Source organism: Cyanistes caeruleus, chromosome 1 (genome assembly GCF_971803275.1).
Source record: "Cyanistes caeruleus chromosome 1, bCyaCae1.hap1.1, whole genome shotgun sequence".
NCBI lineage: Eukaryota > Metazoa > Chordata > Aves > Passeriformes > Paridae > Cyanistes > Cyanistes caeruleus.
Window position 1 is genome coordinate 84,014,883 of NC_141701.1, and position 21,484 is coordinate 84,036,366.

General features: G+C 39.8%; 2 protein-coding genes across 3 annotated transcripts; both read left to right on the plus strand.

Annotated features, from left to right (window-relative positions):
• The first annotated feature begins 692 nt into the window (after positions 1-692).
• On the plus strand, positions 693-10,883 carry LOC111923850 (serpin B10-like). Its single transcript, XM_023919786.2, has 8 exons — positions 693-3,292; positions 4,395-4,572; positions 5,566-5,679; positions 7,284-7,418; positions 7,792-7,909; positions 8,263-8,405; positions 8,979-9,134; positions 9,981-10,883. The coding sequence occupies exons 2-8, from the start codon at positions 4,405-4,407 to the stop codon at positions 10,383-10,385; spliced, it is 1,239 nt and encodes a 412-aa protein (XP_023775554.2). The 5' UTR covers positions 693-3,292; positions 4,395-4,404; the 3' UTR covers positions 10,386-10,883.
• Positions 10,884-11,731: 848 nt separating this feature from the next.
• LOC111923851 (heterochromatin-associated protein MENT-like) lies at positions 11,732-20,945 on the plus strand. Of its 2 annotated transcripts, none has more exons than XM_023919788.2 (8): positions 11,732-11,817; positions 14,476-14,652; positions 14,997-15,080; positions 15,475-15,612; positions 16,153-16,270; positions 16,970-17,112; positions 18,191-18,358; positions 19,438-20,945. In XM_023919788.2, the coding sequence occupies exons 2-8, from the start codon at positions 14,485-14,487 to the stop codon at positions 19,846-19,848; spliced, it is 1,230 nt and encodes a 409-aa protein (XP_023775556.2). In that variant the 5' UTR covers positions 11,732-11,817; positions 14,476-14,484; the 3' UTR covers positions 19,849-20,945. The 2 variants fall into 2 exon arrangements, with proteins under 2 accessions (XP_023775556.2, XP_023775555.2); XM_023919787.2 differs by lacking the exon at positions 11,732-11,817 and adding an exon at positions 12,917-12,991.
• Positions 20,946-21,484: the final 539 nt, after the last annotated feature.

Genomic DNA, 21,484 nt, shown 5'->3' on the forward strand with positions numbered 1-21,484 from the left:
ATCAAACAGGCTCAGTGCTGTGACCACTTCCCTGGGGTTCCAGTGCCCAACCACCCTGTGGGTGAAGAACCTTTTCCTGATATCCAGACTAAACCTACCCTGACTCAACTTCATGCTGTTTCCTCAAGTCCTGCCACTGGTCATGAAAGTGAAGAGATCAGTACTTGCACCTCCATTTCCCCTCACAAGGATGATAAAGACCACAATGAGGTCTACCCTGAGTCTCCTCTTCTTCAGGCTGAACAGAACAAGTGACCTCAGCTGCTCCTCGTGCGGTTTCCCCTCCAGACCCCTCTCATCCTCATGGCCCTCCTTTGGACACTCGCTAATAGCTTAATGTCTTTTCTATATTGTGGTGCCCAAAACTGAACACAGTATTCAAGGTGAGGTCACACGAATACAGAGTAGAGCACTTATCACTCTTACTATTTTCTCATTTTCTGTGCCCCTGTCCTCTTTACAGTTTTTTTACATTTAAATCACACAGAGATTTAAAACAAAACCAAAAAAACCCACATCACACCTACAAAGGGATTAAAATATTGTCATATTTCAAAACTCTTCTCCTCCCCATGCTTCTTGTATCTTGTAAAGTCCTTTTAAAGGTTTGGGGGTATTTAAAATCCTTTCATGTTTAAAATCTATGGGCCAAATCCAGCTGAGTCAAAAACTTGAATAGAGTGCTGTTGTGTGTGCTCTGCTGGGTGAATCAGAAATTCTTCCCTGCCAAGTAAATAAACAGTGCTTGTACTTGTAAAAAATACTTGAGGATGTCAGGGAAACTGAAGAGCTTTACTTTAAACACCAATTTTTCTTTTGATCTACCTGAAACATAGAACACGTTTGTTGTGAATTAATCAGATTTCCAAGACCTATACAGAGTTGATAGTGAAAATAAGCTACCAATGGGTATGAAAACCAGCCATGGAAAGTTATAGCCTAAGAATACTGTGTGAGAGCAGAAGCTACCACTTTTCTGTGACAGCAAGTCTTTTTCTCAAGACTCTGAAGAAATTTCATAGGGCACTCGATAATGTTCCATTCAGATATCAAACATATCATTGACTCCTGAATCCAGGCACTAATGAACAGAGCAACACACTGTGTAGTCAAAATGACGTGTGCAAAGTTAGACTGAAACTGGAGGAAAACAAAATGCCTTTACATAGCTGGCCAGGGCACTGGTATCCTGCCAATATTTGTCCTAACCAAATGGAAACATGAATGACTGCAGTGAAAGGGATCACAAGTTTGCTTCCCACAGGAAGGACACCATTAACACAAATATAAGTCTCCTAGTGTGCTGCTGTATTGACTTAGTAAGGAGTGGGAGTACCACTGCTACTGAGTCAGCAGTAGCACCATGCAGCAAGTTGTGTCCTCCAGTGATGCTAATTTAAAAGGGTATTAGAGAATATTATCAACCCACCACACTGATAAAGTATATTTTTCCTTCTGAGATGAATATAATTTTAGTTACTCAGCATGTTTTTCTTATTTTTATTTCCTAACTACCAGCCCTGTCATTTGAGAGGTGCTCTAAAAAGGTAGCTGTAAAACCTTGTGCAAAAGCACAAACCTCTCTTTCAGCCTAACCCAGCATTTCTGTGTAAACAGAACACCTCAGTCACTTCTTGGAAGGCAGCAAGCAGTAGCACTAGTTAGCAAATTAAGTTTACCCCTGCTTTATAACCAGAAAATCCACACCAATTGCTCTAGGGGATGAAGTCTTTTCACCGTATCTATCACTCTTCAACAACAGGGCTAAATTTGCAAAGATTATTCAAATCATTTATGCTTCAGAAACCATTTAAGGCTAATGTAAACAGATTACAACTTTCCCAGATGCTATGGGAGCAATTAGATCTGAATACCTCTCCTACATTATGTTGCTCTCTGGAAAACATAACAGATACATCTAATTACAACTCACACTGAAACATGCCCCTTTTGCATAGCTACCATTTTCAAATACCTGAGGGGCAGGAAAACACCATCCAATTGAAGTAATGTGGTTCCTCACAGGTAGGGAAGCAACTTTAGCAAAGCTTTCGATTCCCAACTTACATTTGATACTGAAGTTTCATCATTGTCAAGGGATCCTTTGCAGCTATGCCCTGTGCCAAATTCTGCAGGTATTTTCATGGTTCATTCCTCATTATGAGATCCTTCATGCAAACCTCTGCCCTACAACGTAAGTCCATGTTAAATGTATGCTCACGGACAGCAGGTCAGAAGAAAGCTGTCCAAAGGCAGTTTATGCTGAGGAAACAGACCTTGTGAGAGTCCAGCTCAGTGCTGGGGAGGTATCCAATTCATACTCAGGTTTTCAAAGCGGAGGTATCGACAGTGCAGAGAGAATAAATTAAATAAAGGTCAAGGTAGCATTTTAAAGGGTGTTTCAGTTAGGAGTCAGAGTGGTACAGACAGATAAAGGAAGGACTACAGAAGAAGGGACAGAATGATTGCAAGGAAAATTAGGGAAGGAGGTATTTTAGAAGCCCAGGAAAGAAGAAATAGAGGATTTGACAGAATATTCATCTCTGGAATGGAATGTAAGGAATAGATCTCTGACATGCTACATGGGTCAAACAGCTTCCAGACTGGGTGGGGAAGTAGAAATGAAGCCTAATCTAAGACCCACACTAACTTTGAGTGATTTTGCCCACTGCTAATACAAGCAGGCATCTGGTGCCTGTCTCTTGACCTTCCCCATCTCAGAGTTACAGAGTTTCCCTGACTGTACAGTCTTAGAATCCTTCAAGATTAACAAGACCCATTTTTCCAAAACAGAAACCCACCAGGAATGACAAATACTTTCTCAAAAGGAAGTGGGCAATAGAAAAACTCACACATGAGAAGTCACTTTCTTTTTTTCTGTCTGTCTGTTTCCCAGAGATAAATTCTGTAAGACAAACCATAAAAGAAGTAGGTCAGTGACTGCCTTTTTTTAAACTCTCCAAACCACAAAGGAAAGATTGTTCAAAGTAGTGTGGGTTCAAGTTGTTACTAGCCTGTTGCCACAAAAGTGTTTATAGAAATACTTAAGCAGTCACTTTTGTAAAATTCTTGTATGGTATCATTCTTACCATCACTTCACATCCTACTCTGAGGTGATTCAGTTCTTCCACAGGGATGTGGCCTATTGGGCATATTACATTGCAGAGTCATGACTCATAAGAACCTTTGCAGAACCGGCCAGGCACACTATAAATTCATCCTACCCTTCATGTGAACTGCAGAAACCTTGGAGACACCCAGAGCAGCAGTGTTTCTCCCTGCACAAAACAAGGTACTGTAATGATTTCTAGATACTATTTCTTTCACTTGTTCTTGGCTGATGTTGCTTTGTTGACAAATGCGTAGGAAAAAAGCAGGTATCTGAACTGGAAACAACTAATGCTTGGGAAAGTAATTAAGATTGCACAGGCAATAGCCTAGAAGATGAAGTCTTAAAAATATACAGGAAGAGCAACTTATTGTTCGGAGTCCTATAATTTCTAGAGTTCACTGACTAACATATTGAGAGTTATGTGCTAACTCAGCACACTAAGAACCATTGTGTTTGTTTAAGTCAAGTAATTTGTTCTTGTACTCTTTAGTGCTTGGAATTATCAGTTTAGGTCCTGGTTTGCATGCTACTAGGGTCACAAACTATCTTTTATTCTAAGGCCATCCTATACCAACCAAAAATAGCTCTTAGTACCTGAATAGAACCCTCAGCTAACCTGCAAGACAAATGACAAATAGCAGCCTTTGTGGTTTGCTGAATATAGAAAGTTTGTATTGCAGAAGAACTGGGAAGCTAGGATCTGGACTAGTGCTGTAAGACAGGGTTTCAGGACATTTTTAAAAGTCAGAAAGGTAATTCAGGATGCTTAGCATGCAATAGTTGGGGTAGTGCTTGCGCAAGTATAGGAAAGAGCATTTTGTCTTGACCTAAAGAAATAGTTTGACTGCTCCTGTTACCAGAGTATTTGTTCTCTACAGAGATGAGCATCAAAAGGCTGTTGAACAAATTGAAGCATAAAATTTGTCATAAGAGACAGTTTATCGGTGGTCACTAGCCCAGGCTTTTCTGAGTAAAGCTATCAACTGTCAGTCCAAGATGCTGTAAAGGACAGTGCAATAAATTTCCTGGTGAACAAATATGAAACACAGCTGGAGGCTGGTTCATCCCTGAAAATGATAGCTGTTGCCATTAGTGAAACAGGACATGCTAAACTTTATGTGACTTTATAGTTAATGTTCCTCATTCTTTATATAGGCAATTTTAGAAAGCCTTTAAATCCCAAAAAATGTTCAACAGTGAAGAGGAACTTCTAAGCAAATAGCAATCATAGTTAGTGGTTCATTAATCCAAAAAAATCCTTCTTTCCTGTCTTTCTGTGCAGCTTCAGGACAATGGATATATTGAATAAAGCAAACACAAGCTTTGCTTTTGACTTTTTCAAACAACAATGTCAGGAAGATGGTAATAAGAATATTTTGTTCTCTCCTTGGAGTATTTCATCTGCCCTGGCTACTGTTTATTTGGGAGCCAAAGGTAACACTGCAGATCAGATGGCAAAGGTGAGTCTGGGCTTCAAAAAGTAGTTGTCTGAAAGGGTTGATCTCTTGGAGCAATGTCTTCCATGCCAGAAATTTGCTTTAATGGAACAGAGGAAAGCCATAATATGTGCAGAGTTTTGAGGACTCTCTCCTATAGTTATTTCAAGTTTTACACTTTGCTAAACAAAAATCCACATCTACAAGATTAGAGAAAAACCATGCTGAAACTACAACTCTTTCTTATTTTAGAGGCAAAATTACTGACTGAAATTGCCGAGTCACACTTGTTTAAATATCATGGTGTCATGGGGGGCAGTGAGAACAGCCCCAATGCATGATTGCCAAACACCTAATGCAGGTACCTAGCTCCTGCTGGAGGAGGGGAGGCTTGTGAGTTTGCATCTGCTAAGGCAGAAGCTGTCCCACCTGCTAAGACCGTGATCTAACTCCTGATTTACAGGACAAAAGAGACCCAGTAGGGTATAAAAGGAGTGATCTTCTATTAGGATGAAGGGAAAACAAAACAGAACAAAAAGCACAGCTCTTTTCAAAAGTGTTCTAAGGTTGTTTGCACCCCTTTGTAGCCTGGGTACGGTGAACATGCCCAGAGAAAGGGATTTAAGGCATGGAACTGCCTGCACAGTTTTCAGGCTTTCTGACACATAGCACAGCTCTATTTAGACTTCTCCTTTGGTAGACTCCATCTGGGGGTAATTGGCTCTTCCCAGGCATTAACTGGTCATGCCAGGGCATAACTCAAATCAGGCAGATTCTTCAATAAAGGCCAGGAATGTAAGAGTTTTACCCTGGAGCCCTCAGATTAGTTTGCATAAACCATTTTGTAAAAATGGACATTGAGACCTAGACGAAGATTCCATATTCACCAAGGACTGGACAGAAGAATAAAATTTGAGCTTGACTGTCCTCATTACCAGTCCCCCTGAGAACGCTAAAAATTTCACTGAAACAGCAGATTTTCTGTTGTTGCATTAATTACTGATTTTCCCACCGCAGGTACTTCACTTTAACAAAGCTGAAGGAGCCAAAAATGTCACCACAACCATAAGGATGCAAGTCTATTCCAGAACAGAACAAAGTCTGTCAAATCAACATGCTTGTTTCCAGAAGGTATGTCATCCAAGCTGATGATCAAGCTGTGGTCACATCTTCTCCTGTTTGTATTTTCCTTCCACATTTGCATTTACTTATGTTTGCCTTCCTCAGATTTAGTGTACACAATTAACTGGTGCAGCATTCTGTGATACTTTCATCTAATGCAATACTTATTACATGCTTCCCCCTTTTACACAGAATTGCATAATCTAACCTCAAACTTGCAAAATGTAACACTTGATGATCTCTTGAATAGATCTCTTGATCTTTTTCCTTTAGTTCTGTTTGCAGATTTCTTTCTCAAACTATTACTATTCAAAAGCTAGCTCAGTTCTTACCTCAGAGTAAGTAATCCCAAGAAGAGCTGCTCTTCCACACATTTGATTGCAGCATCAAGACAACGAAAACAAGAACATTTATGTTTCCAGGCTACCTATCTGACATGTTTTAGAAATTAGTCTCCATTTCAATTGAGAAGGTATCATCATAAATTTAAATGTTGAGATTTCCCAAAGTAGACCAGTTGTCCGCAATAAAACTTAGAGAAATTGGAATAATTTTATTCCTGAGATAAGTCCTTGCCATACTGGCAGGCATCTTGTCACAATTTATATATAATTTAACATAGCAGAACAACAGAGAAGAGCAAATGTAATCCCTCTGAGTCAGTAAAGTCTTTTTCCTAGTTGACCGTTCAAACATGATGATATCAAACCCTTCTCCCTGCTCTTTCCCATCATCCTTATTATTTAGGGGCTGAGCTGTTTCCCTGCATTTGGCCCACAGAATCCCACCTGCTGCTAGTTTTGATGAATGGATCTGCACCCCACAGCCAAATCCTCTGGTGGGAAGATTTATTTTAGGGGTTATGTCAACATGTCATTTGCACAGCATGAACAGGAGAGGGATTGTTCCTCATGAGTAACGCTTGTCCTAACTCTAAGAATTACAGTGCTATGGGTAGTGCTATGAGTTCTAACACTCTGGAGATTTAAGGGTCTATTCGTGCCTCTGATTCTGATATAATGATGAGATGAATACAGCACAGGTGCAGATTTTTAATTTACTAATTCATAGCTTCTTCCTTGAGCTCACTGGAGACTCTGAACCCATCTTCATTTAATCCTGCCTCTTCAATATAGAGAATTTACTGCAATTACTGAAACATAAAAAAACAAAAACCAAACCCCACAAAATTTTTAGAGAGAGATTAAGGAATTTAGGGGCAAATCTTCCATGTAACACTTTAGACTTTCATAAATTGAGGGAGTGATAGAGCCAAATCTCATGCATTGTTTAAGAACTACTCTCTGACTTTTGTTTTCTGGATATCCAAAGTTTCATAATATCTGTTTATAAACCCTTAAATATTTTAAATTGTTCAGGCTCTTAACACTTGCATTCCAAGATACCCACAAGTGTCTGTACCACATTGGCAACTTCTAATACTTTAAAATTATCGTTTCGATAGCTGTCCAGTTTACAGCACCTCTTCTTTTGTAATATAGGTAACAGATCACCTGAAGAGAAGTACTTCACTTGGATTTGTGTGAAGGAAAAAAACCCAGCATTTTGATACAACAGATGAATAATGTCCTTTTAATTTTTCTTTATCCAAGACAGAGATTGGCAAAGCAGATAACATCCACACTGGATTTAAAGCCCTCAGCTTTGAAATCAACCAACCCACTAAAAATTACCTACTTAAAAGTGTCAACCAGTTATATGGAGAAAAATCATTGCCTTTCAGTAAGGTAAGACTTTTAGTTGGATTTTGAAGTGTCATTTAATCTTCGTGCTCTACCTATGGCAACACAAGCCATGTACTTTAAAATATTTTCGCTACATTGGCAAACTATGTAATTATCTTTAATAAGAACATTTTCTATGATATTTTTCCTTAGACTTTGGACCCTAAGTTTTAGTTTTTTGGGATGTATATCTAATCCCAGATTGATTTAGATGTAGTTAGATGAGAATGTTTAAATTTAGTGTTTCTACTAAAAAATACCTAGTTCCTTTGAGAAAAGCACTGTGCTTGTGTCCATGTAATTTTTATCTCTGGCTGCAGTAGTACTCAAATTGGCAGGCAACCAACCTAAGTCAGGTGTCTCTCTTGCACTCCAGGAATACTTATTGTTAGCCAAGAGATATTACGGTGCAGAGCCACAATCGGTTGACTTTGTGGGAGCAGCAGATGCAATCAGGAGAGAGATCAATTCCAGTGTTGAGAAACAGACTGAAGGTAAGTTCCAGCCTTTCCTCTCCAAATGTCATTTTGGCTTCTCTGTGCCCAAGGGGCCCATTGCAGGTGAACAATTCACCTCAGAAAGGTAATTCAGACTTTTCCTAAATTACTCATCTACTGAAAAGCTTTTACTAAAATTAGTGTCCTCCATCTCAGTGTGTGAGGAATATGGCTCATCCTTTGTAAATCAAGATTACCCCAGCAATTACCTAATTGCAAATAATCTCAAACTAGATGGCTGCTGTCAGCACTTAAAACTTCCCTGGCTTATATCCCCAGAAACTGTGCCAGCACTTAGATGGAAACAGAGAAACGGCACAGATGTGTGAATGTCCCTCTGTTTTTTCCAGGTAAAATCCAAAATCTGCTGCCTTCTGGATCTGTAGATTCACTCACCAGGCTAGTCCTGATAAATGCACTCTACTTCAAAGGAAACTGGGCAACAAAGTTTGAAGCTGAAGCTACCAGGCAAAGACCTTTCAGAATAAACATGGTATGGCCATATACTGCCCTATTTCCTACACTGCAGGTGGAAAAACCTGGAAAATATGGGGGGAGGGGAGGGAGAAATCCTGTCACCCTTTAAATCCATGTGGAGGGACAGTTACTTTATTTAAAGCATTCAGTATATTTATTTCACCACACTTTCAGCACTAAAACTGCACACACATACCAGGCCCTGAGGCACAAGTAAATTGTCAGAAGCTGACTTCAAAGAAGCTTCCATTCTCCAAAGGCAGGGAAAAAAAAAGAGGTGAACAAAACTGTATAGGTTAGTTCTTTACATTTTCACTTTCAACCATTCAACCAGTCAGAGTGGTATACAGTTTCCTACAATTGGTGTCATCTGAGACAGCTCAGATAGCATGCCATGCCTCCTAGTGCCTTTCCAGTGCCTTGCAGGGATCCTCTGAAGATCTGTGTTCTGTGTCCTATCCATAAGGATGTCTCAGACACACTGGGCAGCTTGTAGGGTAAATACAATAAACCTCCACTGTTCTACTTTAACTCAGTCTTTTTACTGTTCAGAGTAAAAATGTAAAACATTCAATTTGATTTGTTGCAGCATACAACTAAACCAGTGCCCATGATGTACCTGAGGGATAAATTTAACTTAAACTACGTAGAATCAGTTCAGGCTGATGTTCTTGAGCTTCCATACGTCAACAACGACCTCAGCATGTTTATCCTGCTACCGAGTGACATCTCTGGATTACAAAAGGTAAAAAAACAGAGAACATAAATAATGTGAAGAAGTAAGAGTGTCATTATTTAATCACTTTATGCATGTGTGAGGTAAAAGACCAGGCTGCAGTCATGTTTCCAGGAAGGAGGGTACTGATCAGGCTCAAGGTAAAGTAAATCCCAAATCTAGTCTAGTACTCTGAGCTTGAAGCTCTTGAAGCTCAGACTAGACTTCTTAGTCTTGGAAGCCAGCACGTCTGTGGCTGCTAAAGTTGATCAGTCCTAGAAACAGGTAACCCAAACCCCATAAGATTTCCCCTTTTCCAGCTGAACAAAAATGAGGACGGAAAACCAGCCTTGCTGAGATCCACTGTCCGCGCCAGTTCAGACAGATATGATTTCATTCCAAGAAAAGCCCACCAAAAATCAGGCAGCCTATGTTATGTTCCAGGATGCCCAGAATTAATACGTATGGACGCTGCCACCTTCTGTAAAAAGCCTGATTCTGCCTCTGAATAACAAGCCCTTAAGAAATTTTCATTTTAAAGTGTTGTGTGGGTGGGGGGAATGCTCTTTTCAGTAAATTCTAACATGTGGGGAAGACAGCACTGGGAACAGAAAAACAACCAGACTATTGCAGCTCTGCTACATTTCCTGGAAGTTACATGAGAGCTAAATGAGAACATTTCAAATATTGCATTGATATACCATAGGAAAAAATTCTCCTTTAGTTAAAAAGATCTCCAAACTGCTGTTCCATTACTGTTTTTCTTGTACTCTTACAACGTCTTGAAAAGTTCTCCATTTAAGAGAAGAAATAGCCCTTAGGACACAAGTTTTTGAACCTTTTTTAATTTTCTAATTTTCTTTTTACTTACTGCAGCTAGAAAGAGAATTGACTTTTGAAAACCTGTCTGCATGGACGAATCCAGAACTAATGGAGAAAATTAACACGGAAGTTTATCTGCCCAGGTTCACGTTGGAAGAGAAATATGACCTCAAATCTACTTTGAGCAGGATGGGGATACAAGATGCCTTCACAGAAGGTCAAGCTGATTTCACAGCAATGTCCAAGACTGGTGATCTGTTTTTGTCACAAGTTTTTCACAAGTGTTACCTGGAAGTCAATGAGGAAGGCACAGAGGCAGCAGCCGCCAGCTCGGCAACACTGGCATCACGAAGTCTTGGTGCTACTGTTCTCTTTTTGGCAGATCACCCTTTCCTCTTCTTTATCAGGCACAACAAGACCAAGACTATTCTCTTCTTGGGAAGGTTTTCTTCTCCCTAGGAACTTGATTAGTAAACAGGTTATTGCAACAACAAAAATACACACCACAAGGAACATCTCAATGTGCACTTCTTAATTTTCCTGTACTGTTGACAAATCTCTCAATGTTAGAAGAGAGTATTTATAAAAAATAACCTCAAATTTATGCCTCTGGCTCTTTTTCTTAGCCAAAGAACCCCAAAATGCTAGAACTACACCCTAAGCACCAAACTGTACAAAGAACATTACTGTGTCTTTTTGGCACTTCCTGAACCAGAACTTCCACAATTCAGAACAGAATGAGCTGAGCTCAACCAGTAATTTTAAAGTTTTGATATCAAAGAAGAAAAAAACCCCAGGAAAATCTCCTTGTTTTAGCATGCTGCTGCATCTCCATTGGTTTCAGCTGATGCTGATCCCTAAGGCATGCTACTCACCTGCATTCTTGTCAATTTTTTACCAACTTTGCGGCCTGGCAGAACTGGCAATGAAATAAACCTGCAAAATCTTTATTCCAGATACTGGTGCTTCTTTTTTGCTCGAAAAGGGGTTAACACATGTACCTTCTAATCTCGGTCCCACAGCAATTGGGAAGTATTTAACAACACTGTAGAACTAGGAAAATAAAACACGTGTCTTACAACCTTCTCCTCTGTAAACTTTCAACCTTACGACACTATTTCCAGCCTAGCACCATACTGCTTTACCCTCATTTTACTTTTCCACTTATTCACGGGTTTGAGACAAGATCAAATGGGAGAATCAAGTCTAATACTAATACAAGTAATACTAATGGCCATAAGTGCTTTCTGGCAGATGAATGTGAATCTCCCAGGTGATATTTTTATTACCCAGGTCATATTATCCTGTCACTGCTCTTTCTTCTAAGGGAGTGTCCTGTTCAGTCATGCATATTTGCAGGGAATGCTCCTGACTATCTGAATTCACAACAGAGAGATAAGGAATGGGTTTCTAATGGACTTGCACACACTAACAGCATCTTACTACAAATGCATCTTCTTGAAGCAGCAGGACACCCTTTTCCTGGCAGAGAAGAGGCTGCTGACTGTCCCTGAGTCCTTTCTCTTTCCTTTCAAGCTCTCAGCTGCTCCCAGGGTCCCTTCTGGTTCTGCTTCCCAAATGGGAAGGACCAGAAGAAAAGTGTTATGAAGCACGTGCTTTACACTATCCCTTGTAGAACCCCAAGAGAAATGCCTTCTGCCTATCTCAGTTGTGAAACATGACACTGGATCCCTGTGCATTCAGACCCAATTCTGCCACACCCTCCTTCACCTCATGGAAGAGCGGCATGTCCCCATGGATAAACCTCTTAAGCACTTCCTGGTCTGCCTTAGGAATAAAGACAGAAAAGCCACACTTGGGAGGCTAAGAAAGAAGAAAACCATGACAACATGAGCACAAACTCACTCAGGCCTTTAAAGTCAATGGAAATGTGAGTCACCTTTTCTTTCTCCTTCACTATTTTAAGCATGGTTGCAAAGATGACACAGTTGATGTCCTTTTGGCTGTGCCATATCATTCCTGAGTGGCAGTGGCCACAGCACATAAAAAGTGAGTTGTACATTAAGGAACAACCTTTTCCCAGGGTCAACAGCAGTGCTGGAAATATTGTTAAAGTCTTGAAAGGGATATGGCTAACCTTATCTACTCATGGACCTGCTCCAAGCTCCTGGCTTGGCTTTCTCACCACCCAACCATTCAGTTTACTTTTCTCCTATCCAGATTTCTGGAGGACTTACCATACTTAAACCAGCACTTGTTTAATTTCTGGCATTTCTTCACTGCCTTGCACAACACTGATTTCTGACATTTTCTAGAATTCTTGACCCACTGTATTCCTGTAATCAAGCTTGCAGTAAAATGCTTAGCACACAGTACAATTTCCTTCCTCTGCTGCATCTTCCCCTGCCCTCTAGGGTCTTAAGAGTTGTTGCCACCACATTCTTCTTCCATGACTGTCTCTCTTCTGGGACTTCAAAGTGACAGCTCTTGTGCCGTGTTTACCTCTCCTGTTTCTCTCTGTCTTTGCTTGAACCCTTCCAGTAGGGTTGTTTCAATTCTTGCCCTCCTCCTTACAGCTCAGTAACTCAAGGTTTTGCAGTGTTTGACTCAGAAGCTTGATTCTATATTGAGGTACTGCATTTGAAACTCAGGAGTCACAGAGAGGAGAATCAGACTCTCAATATCTGCTTAAATCCAGAAGCCAAAAACCAAGCATTGTGTAACCTTTCTACAAGTCAGTTATTTTAAACAACAGAGTAGTTATCTCCACAACACCAGACAACGCTTGGAATCAGCAACTTGCTTTGCTATCCTGTCAGTAGGCTACTGTGGTGCAACAATAGACTTCTGATTTTAATTCCATTGTCCTTTTGAAATGTCTAAACCTGTCTAAAAGTGACCAGGTCAACAAAAAGGTCAAAATTTCATAAGATCCTTTGGGAATGTGGTAGAAAGGAACTTGAGGTAGGTGGAAGCAACCTGGATGTAGATAAAAGGGAAAGGGAGGGGCAAGCAGTACTATGTTCCTTAATATAAAAATTGCTTAACACACAAACACAGAACCTGACTGAGGACAAGACCTAAGTGTGCTCTCTCATTAAAAGGTAATTACTTAATTATAACTTAATATATTACATATTATATATACACATATATATATATACATATTATATATATTACATATATAAATATTAATATATAAATATGTATATATTATATGTTATATAATATATAAATATAAAATAGAAATATAAATAGATAAAATATATAATATAGGAAAATACAAAATATATAAATAGATTTATATTAAATTTATATTTATTTTATTATAATAAAGGTAAATATTGGTATCAATTTAAGTAAATTTTATGATGTTTTAAAAAAGAAATCTATGCCATGTGTGACTGTATGGATAAATGATAATATATAATGATAATTTTGTGTTATAATGCATTATTCTTGCCTTGTGTTTTTCTAAATGTCAAACATTAGAGAAAATAATTCTGTAAGTCTAAGGGAAACTGCTCATTTGAGGGAGAATTATTCACAAGCAGGAAATTTTTCTTAGGGCAGAGACTGCATTACAAGTAACATCTTCATTTTGAAAAAAGAATTCCATACTTGACACAAAGGCACAGTGCTGCACATTATCAGGCCAGAGACTCAGGAGCATTCCTTAGCTGAAAACAGATTTTCTCATCCTGATGCTCTCTTGGTTGCATTCACCAAGGAAAGAAAATCACTCTGTGATACAGACTTGGTCCTCAGGGCATACTAGCTGCCAAAAAGAATGTAATTGTTTGGAAACCAAACACTTGATAAATACCTGCAGACTTCAGAGCTTGCCCCTCAATTTTTGTTGCTCCATTCCATAGATACAAGTATTAATACCAACAACAACAACAATAATATAAGCATTTCTGGTCTCTTGAGTGGTAAATTACATGAGGCAGGTGTTACTGGGTAGCCTGGAGTACTCGTAACCTCAAGGCATCTGGCAGTTTCTGGGGAAAATAAAATTGCTGGAACATACAGAAGGGCTGGTTGGTACACACAATGAATAAACTGCATAAGTCTAAATGGAAGCAACAGCTTCGCTGTTCATGAAACGACTGCATTCATACATTGCTGGCCAGGAAAAGCAAATGAGACTAAAAATTATGCCTGAATCCTTCCTCGGTATCAGCTGTCAATTCTATACAGATCCAAAATCTAGTAGTGGGGAACTCAAACATGTTGAGAACCAATGTACTAAAAATTCATATTAGTTCCCCAGGGAACATTAGTTAAGGACAAAAAGGAAAAGAAATACAGAGGTTCCAAATCTGCACATCTTTGAAAATCAGAGGCAGAAAGAACCACAAAGAAAACTGCAGCTGTATAAAAGAGGAAAAAAAAATCTAAAATAAATTGGTGCTCCCAACAAGAGGCAAACAGTATCTGTGTGGAAGATAAACATACAACTGTGCTACTAGTTTTAGTGCTTTAAATGGAATGTCTTGCATGTGCAACATTTCTCACCAATGGGTACCCTGTACAAAAATTTCAACACACAAATAGTACAATTCTGTCTGCTGCCTCTTTCCAGGCTGTAAAAATGGAAGTGGTCTCCACATCAGTTGGCAAGTTTACCATTGATCTTTTCAACAAACTAAATGAGACCAACAAGGGAAAAAATATTTTCTTCTCCCCGTGGAGCATATCAGCTGCTCTGGCTCTGACATACCTGGGAGCAAAAGGAACTACAGCAACTGAGATGGCAGAGGTAGGTTGCTTTTGTACTAGTATCGTGGGAAGAACCATTTGGATTTGCACAAACACATTCCTATTGTTGGGAGAAAGAGCTGTGGAAGTGAGTTCTGCCTTGCAGCATGCAGACAGGAGCACTGTGCTGGTGGTCTGGGAGGGGGATGGTGCTACTAATTGTTATTCCATGGGATTTATTGTCACTACAGCTTCAGTATCCCTTTGATTAGTTACCTAAGGAGCAGATAGCACAGTGAGGTACCACAGGGAGAGAAATATGACAACCATTTGAACCCCATTTGACTTTAAAATCTCACAAGGTCCTTTATGCCTATTTGTCATCTTTGGAAACTCTGCTTGCAGGTCCTTCATTTCACCCTGGGAGCAGCAGCTGAGGCTTCTTCTGTGGCCAGACCTTCTCGGGGGAGACCAAAGAGAAGAAAATTGGTATCTATTAGGACTGAAATTCCATGATAAAGAACCTTCAGAATCAAGATGTCCAGATACAGCTTTAGGAGACCAGTATTTATTGTCTGCACCCCTCTTTAAAGTACAAACCCCAACCATACTTCACAACAGGTTGAAGTTCAGTTCCTTTTACTCACTCAGACTCTCAGAAGCACGAAAGGATGAGTCACTGGGATAGTCTGGAAGGTTTGTTACTGGCAGCTCAGTTAATCCAGTCATGAACAGAGCCCTGCAAATTGCAGTGATGGTAAACTTGGGAAAATTAAAAGTAGGGAAGAGAAACCCAAATCCCTCTCCTATAAACATCACTTAGCATGTTTTGAAAGCTTCATGCAAAAATGAAATTGCTGAATGTTTGGTTTCTTTTTCCAAGGATCCTGAGAGCAAGAAAGCTGCAGATATCCATTCTGGCTTCAAGAAGCTCCTGACTGCCATCAACAAACCCAGGAGCACCTACTCCCTGAAAAGTGCCAATCGCATTTATGTGGAAAAAACCTTTCTATTATTGCCTGTAAGTAAAATCTCAGAGAAGAGCAAGAAAAGGTGCAAAAAAAAATATTTATCTGTTTAATTAATTGCCATTAATAGAACAGGTTGGAAGCTGACCTTAAATACTGCAAATAGGAGCTCTGGACTCCAGTAATAATCTTAACAGGAGAATACCAGTCTGCTCACAGAATTTAAGGATGTCATGCCCTTTGACTGTATTGTAGGAATTCCTTTACATGCAATGTGCCTTTAGTATTGGAACCCCCAATATGTAAAATTGAAAATGAGAAATTAAAATAAGCACATCCACAGCATGAAGGATGCATGCAGCCTTCCTCATTTCTTCAGCTAAATCTTGGAACAAAAGATGTGAAATTTCTGTTCTTTGGTTATTTCTTAATTGTTAACCCACAGTCTAGCAGAAAGTAACAAGCAAGATCCTTCAGTCCTCTAGCTCCAAGAATCCATCAAGTATAAGAGCTAACAACTGCCTTTTGGGACTAAAAAATAGTACATTTCTCTAGTACAGTACTTTTTTGCTCACTTTTTTATTATTTTTCAGACATACATACAGCTCAGTAAGAACTACTACAAAGCAGAGCCACAGAAGGTTAACTTTAGGACAGCACCAGAACAGTCAGGAAAGGAAATCAACACTTGGGTTGAGAAACAAACTGAGGGTAAGCTGGGTTCAACCCCAACATCTTTGCTCTCCCACAGAGTCACTCTGCCATTTCCTTTGGGCAGGTGCCCTTGCTTCCCCAGGTGCTACTGCAGCAGCCAGGTCATGCCTTCCCATGTGGATGTGGGCAGTGAGCAGAGATGCTGTGGGAGGACAGAGAAAGAACAGCACACTTAAGCTGCTTCAAACACCTGATCTGGACCTCAGTTCCTCCCTGAGGAGATTCCCATTGACTCCGCTGTGCAGTGCAGCAGCTGCTCCTCAGGCACAACCGTGCCCTGGTGCTGCACCCAGGCACCACTGGCAGAGCAGACAGAGGGGAGAGACACCTCTGCCTACCAGCATGCTCCAGGGCATGGGGGGATGCCTGCCTTGCTCTACCACCCTGCACTGGGAAGAGGGGCTCCTCCTTCTACCTGGTGTAACCAGTGAGGCTTTCTGCTTCTAGCTGCTTGCCATTAAGCTGAGATATTTTTGGAGGAAGGAGTAAATCCCTGTCAGTTAGCCAGGAGAACAAGTCAGCAAACGGCTTTGGAAACTGTAAAGAAATGCACTGATTTATGTCAGGGGAGCATTTTAGGGAGCAGGGCACTGAGGCATAGATTTTTTACTAAGAAGCTGAACGGAGTGAAAAACTGATCAAAATGTCCTCACTGTACTGCGATGGAATGAAACCCGACTTTCATGCTTTCAAAAGGCAAAATCAAGAATTTGCTGGGTCCACGAGATGTGACAAACTCCACCACGCTGATCCTGATAAATGCCATTTACTTCAAGGCAGAATGGGAAGTGAAATTCAAAGCAGAAGATACAGAGCTGCAACCCTTCCGACTGAGCAAGGTAAGTTCCTCCTGCATCCTTCTTACTGTAAACAATGTGGTCACAACAGCTCTTGCTGAAATCTTTCCATTTCATAAGTCTTTTAGGTAGCTCTATGGTAACTAGACTCTAAAAATCTGGTTGCAGCAAAATCTGTCAGTCCTCAGCTCACTGAAACATTAGGATGTGCTCAGGTAAATGTTAGTGAGCTCCAGGTAACAGCTACTGTTTCCAAAATCAATACAATCATTTAAAACCTTTCTGTAAAACAGTGCTAAAATTGACTAAATTGTAAAAATATGATTTGAGAGTCCAGGCTTTATGGATGGGAACTGTATGCCATGTCACGGATGAGTACAGAACCAGGCCTTTTTGCTGTGCAACCAGGTTGAGCACAATCACTCATGCTCCAATATAGCTGCAACAGGATGCCCTAAACTGGTGCATGGCTGTGTGAAGCTAAAAGCAATGTTAATGTCAGGTACCCAGAAGAGATGTTAATGAATTCACCATTAAAGACAAGAACTCTGTGCAAAGTGTAACTTCTGCCTCCTGATTAGCACATACATACGGTCTGCTTCTTTGAACGAAGGGATATAGATGTTAATAGAAGTTATATACCCCTGAAAAAGTGACTGCTTTCCAGGAGCTCCTCTTATCATGAGTCCTTTTGCTCTGACACTAGTGTTATCTTCTATCAAGCAATCTGCTGATCGCCTTTTATCACCAGAGAGAGGAGACCACTGATAAGCTGCACAACACTCATCCTCTTAAACCACAGCTGTTTTGTTGCTAGTGTTGTAAGGCCATATTCCACACCTGCTCCATACCCCTAATCCTTGCAGACATTTTTAACTCTCTTCTTCCTTGGCCATGTTTTGGGGACAAGAGGAAAATATCTCAGTTCAGCCCCCAACAAAAGCTTTGAGACAGACATCAAGATAAGCAATGTTGTCCAGTCAAGAAAAGCTTTGGAAAATGGATGTCAGATAACTGTTTTAAAAGCTTGTTATAAAATTTCCTCTCCCTGCACTGCACTGAGACATCATCACCCTTCCATTCAAGGAATGATTTCTTACTTATAACAAATACTTTCCAGAACAAGACTAAGCCTGTAAAGATGATGTACATGAGAAAAATATTTCCAGTTCTCATCATGGAAACAATGAATTTCAAAATGATTGAGCTGCCATATGTGAAACGCGAACTCAGTATGTTCATCCTCCTTCCTGATGACATCAAAGACAACACAACGGGTCTTGAACAGGTAAGAAAGCATGCTACAACCATTTTGTAAAAGTGGTTAAAAAAAGAAGGGCTGGCTGACAATAATATCTCCCTTTGTAAGGACACGCTATCATGCTGTTTGACCTCCTCCACTAGCTGAATTAATTTTCTTTAATACTTATCTAATCCCAAGAAAATTCTTCCATGCTGAGTGCCCTTAGCTTGGTAGGAACTAAAGGCAGGCAACACTGTGCACAATCAGATGCTCAGCTCTTCAACAGCCCTCCTGACTGACACCCATTTCACATGATTTGTAAGGGTTAAATCTCCCTTCCTTGCATGTTCAGGAGAGACAGCACCACACAAGAAGTCATAGGTTCATAGGTTCTTCCTGAGATGACACCTTTTCTCCATGGCCCGTAAGGAATCCATAAATATGGATTTATTTCCATACTGTTCTCACTCTTTTTCCGCCTCTCCCTCCCAATCATTTTTCTGCTCTATGAAAAGCTAGGATTTTGGTGAGACTGTGTTTGCTACAATAATGACATCTGATACTGTAGTTACTATAATTCCAAGATTGTTAAATTCTTGGAGTCTATGCCATTCATTTCTTTCCTCCATTTGATCTGAGCTGAACAGTGGTGGCATAGTGCCCAGGACACAGAGGGGCAGTGAAAGACTTTGCTGGAAGCACTTTGTTTCAAAGCCATCAAGCAAATACATGCAGTAATGTTAACACCTATTTTTATAGAACTGGACCAAATCATATGCCACAGAGCAATTTTATTTACATCAGGACTGAATTAAAAGAGAGGAAAGAACTACCATGGGGGCTGGCAGCTGTTGAATGCTCTTCCCATCTCTCTTTTGCCATGAATTTGGAAAGGGTGCTACTCGAAACTTTGCAGCATTAAGACTCAAATACTTGTTGTGCACCTTGTCTCTGATCATCAGTGAAACCAATTTCTATTTAATGCTTTCACCTAAATGTTAAATTTGCTATTTAAAATGTTTAATTCATTACATATACATACATACAATAAAATTGATTAATTAATAGTTAATTAATTGTTTTTCCCTGCAAACACCAAATTTCTTCTCTTCCTCAAATGATAGCTGGAAAAAGAACTGACGTATGAGAAGCTGTCCGAATGGGCTGATTCCAAGAAGATGACCGAGACTCTTGTGGATCTGTACCTACCTAAATTCAAAATGGAAGAGAGATATGACCTCAGCGATAATCTGATTAGGATGGGAATGCGCAGTGCCTTCAGCAATGCTGATTTCAGTGGAATGACTGAGAGGGATAAAGTGATGATCTCCAAAGTTGTTCACAAGTCTTTTGTTGCAGTTGATGAGAAGGGCACTGAGGCAGCTGCTGCTACTGCTGTCATTGTAGAACTAACAAGTGCCAATGTTAGCCATGTTCTGAAATTTAGGGTTGATCATCCTTTCTACTTCTTCATCAGACACAACAAGTCCAAGAGCATCCTTTTTTTTGGTAGATTCTGCTCTCCTCTAGAATGAATTATTGCTTGCTCTCAGACAGCCACCAAGGTTCACTGTTCAGTGGAAAAATGTGAACTGCAGTGCTAAAATCTCAGCCTTAAGCCATGAAGCCACCTATACTGAAAGTGCCTGTTCTTTTTCTTTCACTCAGCCCCCCTCAAAGAAGGCAGCATCCAGAAACCATTCTAAGCCATCAAAGAACACCCCTCTACTGCTTCCTTCTATTGTCCTAACAAGAAAGTCCTAAACAGAAAAGAAAGAGTAGATTTTTGCTCCCTTTTATCAAATATGCTCTTCTGGCTTTGTTGTATAAAAGTAAGGTGAAGTCATAAAAACTCTCTGCACACAGGCCATAATCTCTCCCTATGTCAAATGCTGACTTCAAGGGAAATGCAGTTCATTCTCGTGACTCTCACAGAGAGTCAAGAAAAAACATAGAAAAGAAAAAAGACAAACTTGTAGAAATCTGTATGCTCTCCTTTGCTTTCTTATCCTCACTGGGAAACCTTCATTTGTACTACAATGCTATTTCATAACCTTATTTTCAAATTTCAGTGACTGTTGGAAATTAACAAAATTTAATACAAATACAGAATAATCTCAGAATGCCCCCTAACATCCCTTGTCTCACCACATGTATATAGGCACATCACATTCATTCTCTCCTGCTCTTTCAGCTTTCTGAAAAAGTGAGGTTGTGAGGGAAAGTTTTCCATCTCTTAATATTAAATTGCTAACTTCTAATCATGTTGAATTTTTCCTCATTTTTTCTAAATTTTGAATTTTAAGGTTGCTGAGATTTCCAACCAGCAAAAATGCTAAGAAAACTATTAGCAACATGCCTTCTTGACACCTTTTATTGATATGTAATCTAAACCTGTTAGAATTTAAATTTGCTTCCTCTTTTTAATTTTACTTATTTATACCTGTTTCCAGGTTAATACCTGCAAAGCTTCCTTGCTACCTGTAATATTGACCAATGTTTGATTTGTACCTTCTGAGTGCAGCTCAGCAAAGATATTCGTGGTATTGACAGAAATATAAGTGAAATTTTGTTTGATGCTTTACTTATTAATTTACCATGTGCTGCATTTAATAAAATAAATAAACTTGAAGTTGTGTTTGTGTTATTCAAGACACTGAGTTAAATTACTTGGTTCTCTTGTAGCATCCTGCAATCTGCCCAGCTGGAGCACGTTTCTATTCTTGTCATTCCAAATTAAACCACCACACCATCCCAACTGACAAAGGTGAGAACACACTGGTGGTTTATTTTCACTAGGTTTCAAGTAGGCCTCCAAACACTGTTATTCTGAATGTCATCCTAGGTATTTACAAACATACCTTGCACAACACACTGGAGATAAGAAGTCTGACCAGAGGCTATGTCCCAGAACAGCACTTTCCAAATACCACTTTTGACATTGTTCAAGAGTGAACAATCAATGTGAAAAAAATGAACCTTCCACACATCCCTCTTGCCCATGTGCAATAATGAACAAGCCATGCTGTACTGGCAGCATCAGTTTCCTCTGACAGCCTGGGAGGGCAGCAGTTATGTTGTCCCTGTGGTCATAAGGAATAGCATAAAGTTTTGCAGCCATTGTGGTAATCCAACCACGTGTCAGAGAACATTATGTAAGACAACAGGATC